The 17,500-nt window shown below is 36.8% G+C and overlaps 1 protein-coding gene across 2 annotated transcripts in view; it reads right to left on the minus strand.

Moving 5' to 3' along the window:
* LOC120798871 (epidermal retinol dehydrogenase 2-like) overlaps positions 1-17,500 on the minus strand; it is a 60,715-nt gene that overhangs the window by 28,847 nt on the left and 14,368 nt on the right. Inside the window, exons 5-7 of one of the 2 annotated variants that reach the window (XM_040143654.1) lie at positions 13,216-13,360; positions 5,075-5,200; positions 1,490-2,160 (exon numbers count right to left, since the gene is read on the minus strand). In XM_040143654.1, the coding sequence (XP_039999588.1) occupies positions 2,082-2,160; positions 5,075-5,200; positions 13,216-13,360 (350 nt within the window). In that variant the 3' untranslated portion in view covers positions 1,490-2,081. Of the gene's footprint in view, positions 1-1,489; positions 2,161-5,074; positions 5,201-13,215; positions 13,361-17,500 lie in introns of those variants that run through there. The other variant, XM_040143653.1, reaches the window with a different exon arrangement.

Genomic DNA, 17,500 nt, shown 5'->3' on the forward strand with positions numbered 1-17,500 from the left:
CTTTTCATGAAATTCTGCACCCATTTTTCTCCAAACATACCTTTACTCATTGTGCCAAAAAAGTTCTATTTTAACTTCATCAGTCCACAGGATTTGTTTCCAAAATGCATCAAGCTTGTTTAGATGTTCCTTTGCAAACATCTAATTCTGAATTTTGTGATGAGGATGCAGGAAAGGTTTTCTTTTTATGAAAACCTGTGACCTGGAACTCTGCACCACCACCCCAGAGTATGATTTATTTTCCTGAAAGTCTTTTGTAGTCAAAGGGAGGTTTTCATATGCCTTTCTAGCAATCTTACGAGCAGTTCTCTCCTAAAGTTTACAAGATCTTCCAGACCTCAACTTGACCTCAATCACTCCTGTTAACTGCCATTTCTTAATTACATTACGAACTGAAAAAGGCTACCTGAAAACGCTTTGCTATCTTCACATAGCCTTCTCTTGCTCTGTGGGCATAATTTTTATTTTAATTTTCAGAGTGCTAGGCAGCTACTTAGAGGTGCCCATGGCTGCTGATTGTTGGGACAAGGTCTGAGGAGTCAGAGTATTTATAAAGCTTTGAAATTTGCATCGCCTAGCTTTTCGCAACGATGATTGTGAACAAGCCACAGCCCTAACAAGCTAATTAAGGTCTGAGAACTTGGTAAAAATTATCGTAGAGCTCAAATCTCTATGGTGCTCCTTTCCTTTTTTTCACTCTAAACTTGTACAAAACAAAAAAATAATACAATACACTAATCTGGCTTAAAATGTTGAAAAGAATGTTTCACCTTTGACTTTATGCGTTTTTGAGATCAGTTCACCCTCTGCTCACTTAACTATTCACAGTAACAGAATAGTTTTGACCAGGGGTGCCCAAACTTTTTCATGCCACTCTAGTGCACGAAACTTTGTCCACTGTAGACTCTACATCGTGACCACCACTTCACAAGGTCAGTTCTGTTAACAATGTTTACTGCTGTCGTCAGTGGGCTTTAGAACATCAGCGGTCACCAAATTTAAACCAAGGGCAAATGCAGGTTTACTTTGCTGCGGTGAGTGAATTCACAGATTGCAGCAACTCCATTCAAATTATTAGTCATATTTGGTGTGACTTTCACTGTAATAATTAGAATCATAATTCTTATTGGGGACTGCAAGCAGTCACTGAGGAGTTTCAGTGGATCAGTTGGAGGTTCCGTGGCTTGCTCTGGGGCACCTCAACAGTAGTTGGCAGCAACATTTAAGAGCAGGAGGGCGCATTTACTCAGCCTGCAAAGATTTTACGAGTCTGCTAAAGAAACTGGTTACCTTTCAGTAACAAGTTACATTACATCCCTATTAAGATAAGACAGAATCATTACAAGTTGAAGTACAGATAGATGGAATAGTCACTTCAAATTATTCAAATGTTGAACACACCTATGCCTTAGTGACAGTAGAGTTACAACCTAACTGTTGCTGATGAGACGTGAGAATTGGCTTTATCATAAAACATACATAATTTCAATTCAGGACAAAATCCACAATCTTTATTAAACACTTTTCTATGTCAGCATTTACAAAGACAATATATTAACAAAGGACAATAATTAGGCACATTTTGCATAAAGTGTCTGGGTAACAGTGAGGATTGTTTATCTCTAAATGCACACTTAACAATCTGACGTCAAGATAAATCATGCTGTCAGCTCTGTTCTAGAGAGCACTGTCCTCATGAATAAATAGAGAACAATAATCCTGGTGATAAGATCGTCTTGAAAAATTATCCTCAGACTTAGAGATAGCTGCATCCTGCAACTACCATAAAAACAGGGCTCTCCATACTTGATACAAAGTTTATACAAAGTGCTAGTGCTAGAGTCCTTATTCTGGTTTAACACACACACTTTAACACACACACGCACACACACACACACACACACACACACACACACACACACACACACACACACACACACACACACACACACAGACAAGAAAGATTTAAGTAACCTATTCCCATAGCATCATTCTAGCCCTAGTAGCCACCTAACTACCTACATTTTGTTTCAAAAGGTCTGCAAGAAAACATGGTAGTAACACTGAGTGTGTGACTGAGGTTAGTGTGGCAGTCTGTTTCGACAACCTGACAATCCCAGGTAAGAGCCAAGAAGGGAGGTCAACTTCCACTGTAGAACACTAAAGAGGATGATGAGGGACAAGATGAGAACAAGGAAGAAATATATAAAATAATATAATAAAATCAAATCTTACTTTGCTTCTGTCATAGCTGCAGTAATTGCATTCAACATTTTAATTAATCTAAATACAGTATCTCTGTCAAATGAACTGATGGCAGTGGATACACCTTGGTGCCTTCCATGTTCTGCTACTGATATTATTTGTGCTAGTGTTCCTCAAAATTAAAATTTCTCTGGCTCATATCTTTTCATTTCCTGATTAACGATAAAAAATTTCAGTTTGGTCTTCTTTACAATTAGAATTTTAGCTTCACTAAGCCACTAGCGTAGCTATAGATTCTAAATCAAGTCCATTTCTGTTCCCAGGACTCCCTTTAAAGCAGCAGTGATAATGAGTGGATAATTCTTGGGAAATAAAGTAAACTGAATGGTAACTTGATGAAGAGAGTGAGGGTATGTCAAACATACAAGCAAGTGATGGTTGAATAAAAATCTGAAATTCAGAAACGGAATATCTAAAAACCATGTTGAAAATCTTTAATGGAGAGATTAATGCAAACTTTCCATGCAGTCCACACAGTAGAGGAAGAAATTTAACTTTAAAGTAACCAAACCACAATAGGAAATCAAGCTACAGATGTCAGGATGGTTACTGGCAATACGGCGAGCATCTGTTATAAACGAAGTCTAAAGACAAGGGTTTTATAAAAAAAACAAACACCGAACAGAGTTTCAAACTGACTTAAATTGAAGCCTGAATTGCACAAACAAACAAAATTATTTAATATGCCAAGGGCACCAATCTCAAACATCGTGACAAGATACGCCAAATATGGACAAACTGCACTGGCTAAAAGAACACTGGTGACAAACAAAAACTCATCAGAACAGGTAGACACACAGGTTTTTGTTGCAGATGGTTAATGCCACAGGAGGTACAGGCTGAAAATGACAACAGCATTGAATCAGCAACTCTGTGACCCATCTCGATAAAAACTGTACGTCATGAGCAGCAAAATGGAATTCATGCGCCGGGCTGCCATTACAAGACCAATTGTAACCGAGGCCAACGCACAAAAACACATAACCTGGTGTAACAGGCACAGAACCCTGGTCAATGGAAAATGTTTGTATGAGTCATCCTCCACCCCAGTGTGCTACATTCACACTGGCTTTCAATTGGAGATAGCCAAACCCACCTACATGTTGCCATCTGGTATGCATATCATGGTATGTGCAGTCTCTGGGTCTAATTTTAGCTCTTGTGGGTAAAACGGCCAAGGAATCGAAATGGTAATATAATGGTCACTCAGTGTGCACTGATATCCCAGGATGATAACACCCCCATAGATAAAAGTAAAGAAATTAAACTGTGGTTTCATGTCAGTATGAAGTCAGACACCTTATGTGGGCTCCACAATCACTAAAGCCCTTAAAAGGGATAATTGCCTAGTGTGGTTTTGAATGCAGACAGATTTCAAAATTTTCTTCTCACATAATATCTCTATTAGCACCAGACAAAAGAGTACAGGCATCAGTTCAAGTGTGAAATGCTCTTTCTGCAGTTGCTATTTATTTTAGTGGCTGCACTATTCATCAACTAACACAGTGAGCATCATTAAAACTCTAGCTAAAGCTATTTTGAACATGATTATTCACATACTCAGATGTGAATAATCATGTCAGAATAGTAGCTGATAATTTTAGTTGGGAAATGAACAACTGTAGGTGTGTATCATTATTAGTTGTTTGCTACATTACCTCCATTACAATATCATTTAGACACTATTTATAATAGTGTGATTAAATGAGACCTTGGCAAAAAACCAGCAGACAAGCCATAAAGTATAAAGCTCACCACCCAGAGGGGTCAAAGTTCAACAAAGAGATTTAGACACTTACGTTCTTTGGCTACATTTAGACCTCCTGTTCTATTTAGGCTGACCTCTGACCCTTCATTTGACCTCAGAGCTTTAGGGTCATGTCAGGGAGCAAGGGGTGGGGATATGTGCCTCATTGCTAAGCAAGTGCATGAAAAAAGAAAATACTAGTCTGAGAGCAGTCACATTCATTACTCAGAACTCCAAATACTATACTGTCACTATGGTACAATCATCGATTATATGAATACGCTTCAACCCACAAACATTCTACACTAGAGCTGGAACCATCACACTATAAGGTCAGAGATATTTAATTTGGCTTAGAGTGGCATTGAATACTAATTAGCAACATGTACAACAGCGACATTCATGAAAACAGCTGACAGGATCAATAATAATGATAGCTTTGGTTAATAGCTAGTATTTATGACCTGTGATAAATAATTTTTAGCTGTACTGACAACAAAAACAGACATATTTGTCAATGACAACATCTATATTGTATGGTTGGCTATTTTTGAAACCTAATAGTATATGATCACAGAGGGTCATTAACAGCAAGTCTCAACCTGTTGAGAAAAATCAAGATTATTTGGCCATGTCTGTTTAACTCCACTACTTATCAAATGATGGCTAAAATACACCATTTTGTTGGTTTCCAGTAGAAGCCAAAGGAAGAAAAAAAGGTATGCAAGCCTTTTTTTGTTATTTCTGTGAGGACGTTATGCTTTTATAATCTGACAATTGTAGTTTGCCAGAACCACATTTGACATTTTCAAATCTATCTACATTAATGTGAGCATGGCCTAGAATCAGTTACTGGTGAAAATAACAGGCGAGAGACTACAAGGACTGACACAAAGGTTGAGAGAGAAAAGAAGAGTAGAAATAATGGACATTAACAACTTTAGTTCTAAAATGACTGCATTATTGACGCAGTAGATATAAACTACTCAGTGACACTGAGTTCTGTATGTAGAGAGATGTGTGTAACATCAGTTGAAGAGAACAGAAAAGGTAGACACTAACTTCTTGAAAGCAGCAATGAAGTACATGCTCTTGGGCAGCAGTAGGTAGACCTGGTCTGTGAGCACAGCATGGATGATCTTCTTGGCTACATAGTCTGGATTGAGGATTGGCAACAGTCTTGGCCACCTGATGAACACAAGAAAAAGGATTAAGAGAAAAAAATGCAACTATCAACAGCATTGAACCAATTACCGACAATTACCAACACTTGTAGAGCAAATTTGCCTATGTTCTGGCAGAAAATGTTGTGTGAAGAGTGAAATTTGTAGTTGTGAGGACAGCTTAACTCATCCTAATGTGTATTATATCACCCACTCTAGCCTTTGAATATTCCGTCCATTTATTTTTATGGGGAAAAATTGCAGTCTAAATGTTGAAATTTTCAGAAATTATGAGACATATTGATGAGAAAAGTCGCATGTTTTGATGTTTGAATGGAGTTTCTACGAATGGTGTGTTCCGCACCACTAGTCCGTAGTTAGGTGCTGAAAAAGTGAGAGGAATATATATTAATAAACAAAATGGCTGACAAGAAGAACATATAGTTCGGGCAGCGTGATTTGTTGCACAGCAATCCCACAAATAAAGAGAAAATTTTGGGGCTTAGAATAACATATAATGGGATTGCTTACACAGCAATCCCACCAATGATCAAGGTTTTTTTTTTATATTTTGTGGTTATTTGACCTCTGTGTACAGATGTGAAAAGTAGAAAGTGACAGGCCAGGTGTTTGGTGCTGCATTCGTCCTGGTGGCTTCGGGGGACTGTTGGATTGATAAAGGCAGGAAGACAGAAATAAACATAGACACAAGTCTCCAAACACTTTTAAAACCTAACCCCAGGACATATAGGAGTGTACCACAATGGCCCTGTAATTGTGTGTGTGTGTGTCTGTGTCTGTGTGCTTTTATGGGTAGGTAAAAACAGATAGACACTGTCAGTCTAATGTCCGCCAGTCTACCATCACCACAGAGACCTCTGGCATTATTTTGTGTTTTTGTTGAATAGTTAGTGGCTTGTCTCGTCTATTTATCCATCTGTCTTCTTGGCTTTAGAGATAGTTAAAGTTTGTGTTTTCTATTACACAAAGTAAGCAAAAATTAGACAACTCATTGGTTCCTAGTGTAGAAAAAAATCTTTAAAAACACCTCACAAATATATAGTTTTAAATTTTAAAATTAAAAATCTTACAATACATTTTAAGATAAGGCTCAGTAATTTACTAAAACGGTTGGTCACTAGTTTTTAATAAACAAATGACTCAAACAAGTTTTTATTCACTCTCAAAATTTCTGCACTCAAATTAATAATCTGTGCTCTTGAATAAGTAATTCATTCTGTTGATTTAATATTGTTTGTGTTGTGAGACACCTGATTTCAGGCTCTGCCCCTCGTTCACTCGCTGCCCAAACAGTTACAAATAATAACCTAAAAATAATTATAAATTAGATCATTTGATGTAGCCTGATATGCGTGAAATCAGATATTTGACTCTGTCACAACTTAAAACCAATTATATGATGCTGAGTTGCATGTCCAGCCCTGCTGGAGACGCTTTATCCAGATAGCTGTTAAGACAGAGCATATAGTTAAATATCAAAACTTGCATTATTACTGTTGAAGTTCAGTGATTCCTGATGTGCTCAGAGCTGGGTCTAGCATGCACTCAATTGTTAGGTCTTTTATGCCTAGCTGAGCTGGCTTAGACGCATGGTGACCATGAATGGTTATAACCACCGTAACTGGATGAGCGAAACAGACACGGACACCCCATAATTTTTGTTGCCCTACGCCAGATTCAAAACAATAAAAATAAATATGAATTAGATTAGATCATATTGTAGCCTGATACAGTATGACTTCAGGTATCTGAATGCCCATCATAAATCAATGACTTGATGCCTGAATCACGTAGCCAGGCTTGTTGGAGAGTTGAAGTTAAGTAGGGCACAGATATACAGTGTATAAAAAGAGGTAATATTAAAGCTTTTGTCATAACATAATGTATCAGAGTCTACAAACAAGGTAAAACAGTAAAAATGGAAAGTAATGTTTGTTTGATAAATTACTCTAAAAATTTAAAACGGCCTTGCGTTGCAGTACCATCTGAGGGCATTCACCTACAACAATCAGGTGCAGGACACCTGTGCACCTGATATTTTTGCCCCACCACCATGGGATAGCTGGATCCAAACACATGGAAATATCAAAACACAAGTTAATCACTGACAGTAAAAGGTTGAAGTCACTGCTCACATGCAGAGGAGAGAGGGAGTGTTGTTTATTGCACGTGCTCTTGCGTTGTGCCACCGGTAAACTGTTTTAAGCACAAGATAATCTGATTTTATGTGCAAAGTGATACATGTAAATGAAGCTCTCAGTGTCGTGGTTACAGTTTCACTAAATGCGGAAGAACAGATGATAAAGTGCATGTGCAGAGCTGATAATATTAGTAATGCATAGCACAACAGTCAACATCTTTCAACATCAATTTCACTGATTAGTGGAATAAGTTGGCAACATGGGACACCAAACATGCATCATATTACAGGCTAAATTTATAGGACACATATTATGATGCAGAATAAAACGAGCGGCTGCATGTAGGTTAGTGAAAATATAAAGTGCTCTTTCCTGGAGATAAGGGCACAACTGCAACAACGGCGCACAGGGAAAAGCAAGGAGGAGCGGATGTAGGCCCACTATTGTTCCGAACACATGGCATGAGATCTCAACACCTATGTTGTTTTCCTCCCCCCAAAATGGAACTTTTACAAAACAGTCCCCAGAGTGTGCAAATCTTAAAATGCTGGCTTGGTGTTTCAGTATGTACAGGGGAAAACAGAGCTTTTCCAATACAATGATGTATACCAGCCCAGTGAGGGTCGAGGGCTGTGTGCCAGTAAGGTTAAGACGGTAACTTCTAGTCGCCTCTCAGTCTGTGAACTTTATCAGCTGGCTTGCTTTTCTGCTCCTAACCAGAATTCCACTGTGATGCAGTTTTGATGTTTGCTAATTAATAAGAGAGTGAAGACGAGGAGATTTAGCTGTTTTTATATTTTTCCAGTCATTGAAATAATATGAAACAGCAGACCCTGGGCACACACCTGTAAAAAGGGAACTTTTACAAAACAGTCTTTGAGTCTTGGGTCTTCACAGTATCAGAACCGCAGACTCAAAGACATGCAAAACGTTGCGTCATAGTAGTCATCGTAGTTGTTTCATCTCTCTTTGCAGTGGTTTTGAGCCTGTAGTTATTTTGTATCTCTTTCTGGTTATTTTGTATCTTTTTGTGGTTGTTTTCAGTCTCCTTCTGGTCATTTTGTTTCTCTTAGTGACCTTTATGTGTGTCTGTAGTTGTTTAGAGTCTCTTTATGGTCGTTTGGTGATTCTTAATGGCTGTTTTACATCTTTTTATAGTCATTTTGAGTCTCTTTGTACTGATTTTGTGTCTCTTTGTGGTAATTTGATTGACTTTCCAACAAGAACTTTCAAAAAAGAGGCTCTGGCCCAGAGCCCCTTGACTCCTCGGACTTCTTGGCCTGTGCACGTTAGGCCCGTTCAGTAGTCCTTTCATGGTTCCAGTGTTTCACTGTGAACGGAGTTCCCCAAAAAATTACCTGGAAAAGCTAATATGGATGCAAATCGTCTTCATATGATAACAGCATTTTAAGAGTTAGTCGGCCTTATGTAGACATAGTCTCAGACATCTTCCTGTGTGCAGAGGAAGCCTAGTTAACCTATACAGCTACTGTATATTTTTCATTAACAAGTGGCTTTGTGTCTTCTTATTTGGTACAAGATTTGCTATGAATTTGCTCCTGACTGTCAACTGGATAAAGAGACACTGATGCATTAAATTATGACAAATGCATTAATATTACCTCTTAATATACACTCAGTAATATCAAGGGGTAATATAGTTAACTCAGAGAAAAAAAGCATCATGTAATTGGTTTATGACGTCTATTTATATATCCAATGTCATATTAAGCTACAATATTATTTGATCTAGCTCATATTTCCTTTTATTAATTTGAATCTAGAGTGGGGCAACAAAAATCCCAAGGCATCCGTGCCTTGACTGAATAGAAATGAAAGGGTAGTCTGAACATTTACAAAGTCCTCTATCTACCATTATTCTTTAAGATTGCCATGTGTTCAAATAGGTAAATGCCAAATAGAAGCCAGTGAGGAGAAATAGCAAAGAAAATGCCCACTTGCATTATTTCGATCGATGCAACATAGTGCCAAACAAACTTCTCTGTTACTATGACTTTGTCTTTTTAAGACAATTTATATCAATCAAATTTACATAATATTTTATAATATCTTTTTTAGTGAAATTAAGATTAAAACAGAGTAGAACCCAGGATAAAGTAGTACAATTGTAAACTGGGGAGAAGAGAGTAGATGAGGGGTTGGGGGGTTAAGCAGGGAAGTCAAAAGTCTGAATAAATGGGTTTTGAGAGATCATTTGCATGTTGAGAGAATGAGAATGGAGATCCCCTTAATGTGGAAATAACTGCAGCAATTAATAGGGTTCATACATATTTTGGCCAGTGGATTTCCATGTCTTTTCGATGACGTTAAACCAATTGTCATCAATAAACATTCTGTGATCTTTGAGTATACATTAAAAGTATGTATACTAAATTAACCATAATAACCCACAGATACATGTATATTCAGTAGAACTGGGCAATAATTCAATATCTTTTATCAAATATCAGTGGAACACTGAAAATCCATTATTTTATATTAACTTGCATACGTGCCATATCATGATATAAATAGATATTGGAAAAATATAGTTATAAATGTCGTGACATTGTTCTCAGCCATATCACTCAGTCCTAGTATACACTATACAATGCAGACAAATAAAATCACAGGAAATCATGACTCCTTTTGGCATACAGCAGAATTAACACTTGCATAGTGGAAGTGAAGATGTGCACTCTAGCAGGTCTCCTTGCTGTGGTGAGCAAGGGTTGGAAGGTATTTTACACACCGCATCAGCCGCCTGGCTGTTGAACAACATCAAACTGACATTGTGTGGAATTCATTTGAAAATGTAAACAAATGTATCAATCTATTCAAGTTTGATGTGTTTAATAGTTCATCTGTGGGGTTCTGTCCAGAAGCTAGTGGAGGTCTTGGAACACTGATGAGATGTGATCTTTGCAGTGGGTGCAGTTGGCCAAGCAGTGAGCAGAGTTTTTAACAAAGTGAAGTTTAGTATGGACTTCATTGCACCTGAACCAATTGAAGTATTTGGATGTGAACAGATGGAAAAAGTGTTGAGTTTGCAGCAAAAAGCAAACTGCAGAAATAACAAATAGGAGCTAACAAGAAAACAGGGAGGTTTCTATGATAAACTTCAACAGGGTAATTTAACCCTACTGATCTATTTCATGCTCCCTAAAAATATTACACTTCATCTTTCTCTCAGTCCCACTCTTTTTATTTTCTTGTTTCTTTTCCTTGATTCATTTCCATTCCATTTCTGACCCCTGGAGGGCCCTGGCTTTCAGGGGAGTCATTAAAAATAAGACTTTATTCTTAATTGACTTGCCAAGTTACATAAACTACGACCCTCCTCTTTACTCCTGTCCCCTTGTTCACCTCCTCTTCTCCTCTAATATGTCAATCAGTCTCATACCAGTCTTTTGCAAACTGGCCAGGATATAATGCCCAGAGCTAGCACTGCTTAATGGCTTTCTGTATGGACACTCAGACAGAAACATACACCCACGTCAATAAACCCAGGACATGAAAATCTATAGGAAACTATTAACACAGGCCATATGATTACTAAAGCCAAGGACTGAGAATAGTGACACGGCATTTATACATTTAAAAAAATAAATAATTAAAAAATAAAAAAATCAGAACAGAGGACATTATATGAAAAGAGATGATGAGAGGTGATAACTTGTATGAATGGTTCAACATTATAAGCCAAGCCAAGCTTAGCTGAGGTGATATTAGCCAATCATTTGAGTCCCTAGAGTGATCCAAAGAGAGCATTATTGAATTGATGATTGCAGAGGCATCAACATTGTATGTTATGGCATTGTCTGAAATATGATTACTGCTGATGACTGAAAAACTGGTGACTTCATGTCTGCAGCTCTCCTCAGAAATAATGTTAGGGATGTCATTTCCACTGGTGACTACATATTAACTTGCCATTTTGTGAGTGCCAATACACCTAACCACAACTGTCAGTACAAAATGCTTCAACTAAGGAGAGAACAGACATCCAGTTTAATTATCACTAGTTAACAGAAAAGGCTGCACACGTATTTATCTGCTCCTGCTGTCTTGTCAAGAAACACAAACAACAAGACATGATATCTGCAGACTGCTGGCTAACTAGCATTAACTACCAAGCAAGTGAAGAGGACAGACTGAACAAAGAACAACCCACACACTGATCAGTCGTGACATCACCTGTATAACCAGAGATAATTCTGTCATTAACAAACACAAACTGAGAGTGCAGATTTGTGTCTTTTTTCTAAGTAAACCCAGTTCAGTTCAATTACCAGAGAACTTACTGCTCTGCTCTACTTGCCCTCATAATCTGATCGGCAGTGACAGATGACAGGCATGTCAATAAAACCTATGTCACTTTCATTCCAGCATGTATATCATCATTCCATTGTTTTTTATAATTTTAGTGTTACTGAGAAACTACAAACATAGCTGGAGGTGAGGAAACACCTGCTATGCTTGGGCTTAACTCAGGTTTTCAATTGTCACAAAGTTGGGCTCACTTTTAGTCTAATTAGATCAACATAGTAACCTATGCTGTATGACAAAACTGTCTTTATATTTAAGTTAGAAGAGACATGAACAGAAAAACCACTGCCTTCCATGATTATGTCTGAGACAGATTTCATTTGCTTTTTTTTGCAAAACCATACGTAGGTCTAGGTTTTAAAAAGTGTCTCTAATAATCACCAGGATTATAGTTGACAATACTGATAAATGACTGTTGTTTGCCCTCTGTAGCCACTGTTGCATACATATTATTAGACAAAATCATTGATATGCTGTCAGTAAGTTCATAGTGATTTATAAATGTAACATTTCAGACAGACCTTATTTGGCATTCTTTTTTTTTCTTTTTTTTTCTCTTCAAGTCTTTTTTCACCCGGTTAGTCTATCTGTACAGGTGCATGCAAAGATTTGGGCATATTTCACAAAAATAACATTTTGTTGATTAGTAAGCAAACAGACATTAAAAACAAGCCTCTCTTCAAATGTTAATGCACTGTTGCTTTTTATTTCATTAACTTAAAAAATAAACAATAAATAAACAGCAATTGTGGCATGTACAAATGTTTGTTTTCGATTCATGGGTCATTTTTAATGTCTGTCCAATGCAGGGGGGTTGTATTTACTTATTTTCTCCAAAAATCAACAAAATATGGAATTTGTCCGGGATGCTCAAACTTGCACATACATCTGTTGTTTTCCTTTCTAGCTTTGGCAGAAACAGAATGTTCTGCTAACTGTTTTGAAATAAAGTGTATTTCTTACCCATAATTGTTTTTAAATTTATTCGTTATTCATTTCTTCAAAATGAAACAAAAACACAAAAATGTCAAATATGATTTTCTATAAACTGCCTTACAGACAATGGTGGGATAATAATGCTTACTCATTATTTTAGCCTTATTTCTAAAGCCATATTTCTTATTTCTAAAATTTGTATATTATATTGTATTTATTTCATTTTTGATGTTTGCTATTGCAATAACCTAAGCTTGCCAAAATCAAAACACTTTAATCTTATGACATAATAATTACTCTGCTCAAGCTTGTTGATGTTGCATGTTATTGACTTATAATGAAGAAATATACTTCTTTCATGTGAATCTGAGCTGACTGAGCCAGTTGATAACAAGCTTTGTGATAGTGGTTATCCAGGATTCCGAATGATAGACACAGTGAAGCCACATAAAGAGAGGCAGACTAAACTGAAAATCCATCATGATACAGGCTGCTGGATATCATGTTTACATGTGCAAATTATTTTTAATGATCATTTTCATTTCAGGCAAGAGTGTCAGCTGTATGAAAAAAACAAAACAGTCAAATTTGAAAATCATGTAAAGAGACCTACTTAGTTTGACATCCATCAAACATTCCAGTGTTGATGAAGTACGGGCACACAATGGTGGTCTTGACGCCATCTTTCCCAGTTGCCAGCAGCTCCAGACCCACTGACTCTGCAAAACCTACTGCTGCAAACTTACTGGCACAGTAGTCTACAGGGGGAGGAGTGATAGGTACAGGAAAAAGTGAGTGAAAAGGATAATCACTTATAAGGAGTCACAGAGGGCAGTTTATGCTCTTATTTGTTGTTTTACCTTAAGTCTTATTCGGACAGGATTCATTCCAACAGGACTGGAAATTGCTAATTACTCTGGATATTTGTTATTTTTCATCTGTTTCTTATTTGTCATGGTCAGCAATGATTTTACCCTTCAAACCCAAAAACTTATTCATAAATACCTTCAGTTTTGAGTGAGCTAGTAGTTGACTCAATAATCTTACGCATGAGGATAGACACCTGATATCCTTTTAAAGATGATTAGGAAACCATAGGTAAAGTTACTCACCAAATATCAAACAGTATGCATTTTGTTTTGCTCACTTTAACTAAAAACTTGCTGACATGGAAGTTGAGTTACAGTGATGTTATATGAATTATACAAACCCTCCAAACACTTCAGCCACATGCTCCCTTGAAAACCAGTAAGAAAATGGTGTCCACAAGATGTCCACACTCAGCCACTAGATCTGAAAACACTGTCCATCTATACTAGTGTTTTCATGTCCTTTTCATAAAGATCTCTGTCAACACTGAAACACCTAAACAATCGTAAAATGGCTGATCAAATCAATATGTTTTGAGAACAAGTTGTCTGAAAAAATAAAATAAAGTCAAGTTTTGTTAGGGGTACTTTAACTGAAGAACACTGTATCTGCTCAGTTTATCTTATTTAGTTCAGTTTAACTAAATAGGACAGACTCCATTGAAGGAGCACTCATATGCACCTCCCACATGCATAGCTATCAAGTGACATGTTATTTGCTTATCACTATACAGCAGTTAGTTACAGTAATGATTTTGTGCCATGTCTACACCTGTTACACAATCTAACCCATGCTATTTAAAAGGTGATAAGGCCCTATTATCTTTCTGTGACGGTGTAGGTGAGAGGGCAACTCCGTCTTGGAGAGTGATGATCTATTAAATAGTAATATTGAATAGTATTAAACAGTATTATTCTCTGGTGCAGACCAATCAACAGCTGTCCTGATAAAGTCAGCTGATGCCTAATGATTGTTTTTCTCAAGATAAAGTTCAGTTAAGTAGCAGTCATTGAACATAAAATTCCAACTAGTAAACAAGACAAGACCTGATGTGTACTGAAAACTGCAGGTCACAAAATCTTGTCACTCCATGTCTCCACTTCTAAGTTAACTAAAATTGTTAAATTGAAGAAAGGGTTTGTTTAAGATCAATGTTTTGGCATAAACTGCGCCAATCTAGCTTTGAAAAGCCAATTACAATTAAAAAAATAGATGAAGATAGAATTTGACGTCTATTATAAGTAGAAAAAAGAAAAACTAATCACAAAAGGCTTTAGTTAACTTTACAACAATCAAAACTGGTTTTAAATGTTCTGCTTGCTCTGCTATACTTGAACTGCTGTTTCTAAATTGAAAAGGTTTATCTTAAAGATACTCTCAGATTTTTTTCTAGCATCTGAGTGCATCCCAAAATCCCAAATCTAAAATGAACTGGAAATCAAATGTAACAGTGCTGAGTCCAAAAACCCCACCAACATGAGGTGGGAGAAAATTTGGGGATTTGGGCCTGTATTTTGCATTTATGTATATACTCCCAGATTTTGCTGTAGTCTAAAAAATAAATAAATAAATAATAAAATACTAATTTGAAATGAGGCAACTTCACAGTCAAGTTATTTTTTTAACAGATCAATTTACAAATGCCATTTTAAAGTTAGAATTGGCTATAAAATAAAATAAAAGTTATCGCTAGTTAACAATGTCCCTAAATTTGATATGCCTCATACAATGTGCTCATGTTGCAGTGTGTTGAAATTCAGTTCATGATAAGCCTTGCCTTTCTCGTTTTTTCAAAGTGACCTTACCTTACTTAACTATGGCCAGGTTAAGTGACCTGACAGGAAAGTCTACATTGACCATTTGGAAACTTTCCAGCCAATGAATAATCTTCGGTCCATTGATCAAACCTTCAAACTGATTTGATAACATGACCATGGAGTTGGGAAATAGACTTGTATATCTGATTAACACTAAGATTAGAACAGAGCTCAAAAGAACACTAACAGGCTGTGTAGTACTGGATGGCATGTTTGTGGAGTTCATAACTGAACACAGATACAACTATACTAAAGATACGTGGTTCAGAAATAGGAAGAAATTCCTTCTTTAGACAGAAAACAGAAAAATTATAGAGATTAAAGCTGCATGGGGTACAGTTCCTGCTTCTTAAAATCATCTGAAGGATAAGATGATTGTTTCCACAAAGTACAACAGATTAACAAGAAAGGATGGTAGATGCCCACTCATAGAAGGCTAAGAAAATCTTAAGGTGTCTGAGAACTACAAGCTCCGATTAAATAAGTAATTTTTACATTCTTGCTCTCTCTCTGAATATGCAGAATACTTGATTCAGCATGAATGATGAAGCAACAAAACAAATAAAGATAAAAAATAAACCAATAAATAAATAGACCTACATGGTGAAATTAGTGACAGAGGATGGACATCACTTTGATGTCCTATACTTATCTGTATTTGTCAGCATATCCAGTTCTAACTGATATTTTTTCCCCCTTTATTTATATGAATCTTTTCTGCTGTGGCTGTCTCTGATATATTTTTTAGTTAATGAATTAACCGTACATTTTTTCATGTTATACTGTATATTTCCTGTTTCCAACAGATGCAACTTTTAAAAAGTAAAATTATGCATTTTATACAGTGTATTCTACCAAGCAGGAAGCTCTGAATGTACATTACAATACAATTTTTAAATTCACAGAGCAACGGTTCTAACCATGTAAAATTCTTCTATTGTATTGTTTCTGGGAAATATTTAATAGATTTTTAACATATTTAACATTTTTAAATATGTGTATATTTAAATATATAAACATACACACACATACACACACACAATCACATATTTGGAGAGTGAAACCATTTTTGGAATTTTGCTTCTGTACAGCACCACAAGGGATTTGAAACGATGTCATCAAGATGTGATTGAAGTGTAGACTATCAGCTTTAATTAAAGGGGTTTAACAAAAATATCAAATGAGCCGTTCAGGAATTACAGCAATTTTTATACATAGTCACTCATTTTCAGAGGCTCAAAAGTAATTGTACAAACTAACAATTATAAATATAAGGACTATTTTTAATACTTGGATGAAAATCTTTGCAGTCAATGACCGCCTAAAGGCTCGAACCCATGGACATCACCAAATGCTGTTTCCTCCCTTGAAGTGCTTAGCCAGGCCTTTACTGCAGCCGCCTTCAGTTGCTGTTTGTGGGTATTTCTGCCCACCGTTTTGTCTTCAGTAAGTGAAAAGCATGCTCAGTTGGGTTGAGGTCAGGTGACTGACTTGATCATTGAAGAATATACCATTTATTCGCCTTCAGACGTTCTTGGGTTGCTCTCACAATATGTTTTGTGTCATTATCCATATGTACTGTGAAGCACTGTCCTATCAGTTATGCAGCATTTGGCTGAATCTGAGCAGATAGTATAGCCCTATACACTTCAGAATTCATCCTGCTACTTATATCAGCAGTCACAAAATCAATAAACACCAGTGACCCAGTTCCATTGGCAGCCATACATGCCAATGCCATAACACTGTTTGAGAGATGATGTGGTCTGCTTTGGATCTTCAGCCATTTCTTTCACTGTTCCTACTTTTTTCTGTCCATCATTCTGGTACAAGTTAATTTTGCTTTCATCTGTCCAAAGAATCTTGTTCCAGATCTAGGCAGGCTTTTTTAGATGTTTTTTTGGCAGAGCCTAATGGCCTTTATGTTGTTGAGTGTTACCAGTAGTTTGCACCTTGTGGTAAACCCTCTGTATTTACATTCACGAAGGCATCTCTTGATTGTAGACTTTGACAATGAAACGCCTACCTCTTCAAGTGTATTCTTGGCCAAGCTAGATGTTGTGAAGGGTTTTTTGTTCACCGTGGAAAGAATTCTGTGATAATCCACTTTAGTTGTGTGCAGCGGTCTTACAGGCCTTTTGGTGTTGCTGAGCTCGCCAGTGCATTCCTTCTTTTTAAGAATGAACGAAACTGTTGATTTGGCCACTCCTA

This window comes from Xiphias gladius, chromosome 14 (assembly GCF_016859285.1).
Source record: "Xiphias gladius isolate SHS-SW01 ecotype Sanya breed wild chromosome 14, ASM1685928v1, whole genome shotgun sequence".
Classification (NCBI taxonomy): domain Eukaryota; kingdom Metazoa; phylum Chordata; class Actinopteri; order Istiophoriformes; family Xiphiidae; genus Xiphias; species Xiphias gladius.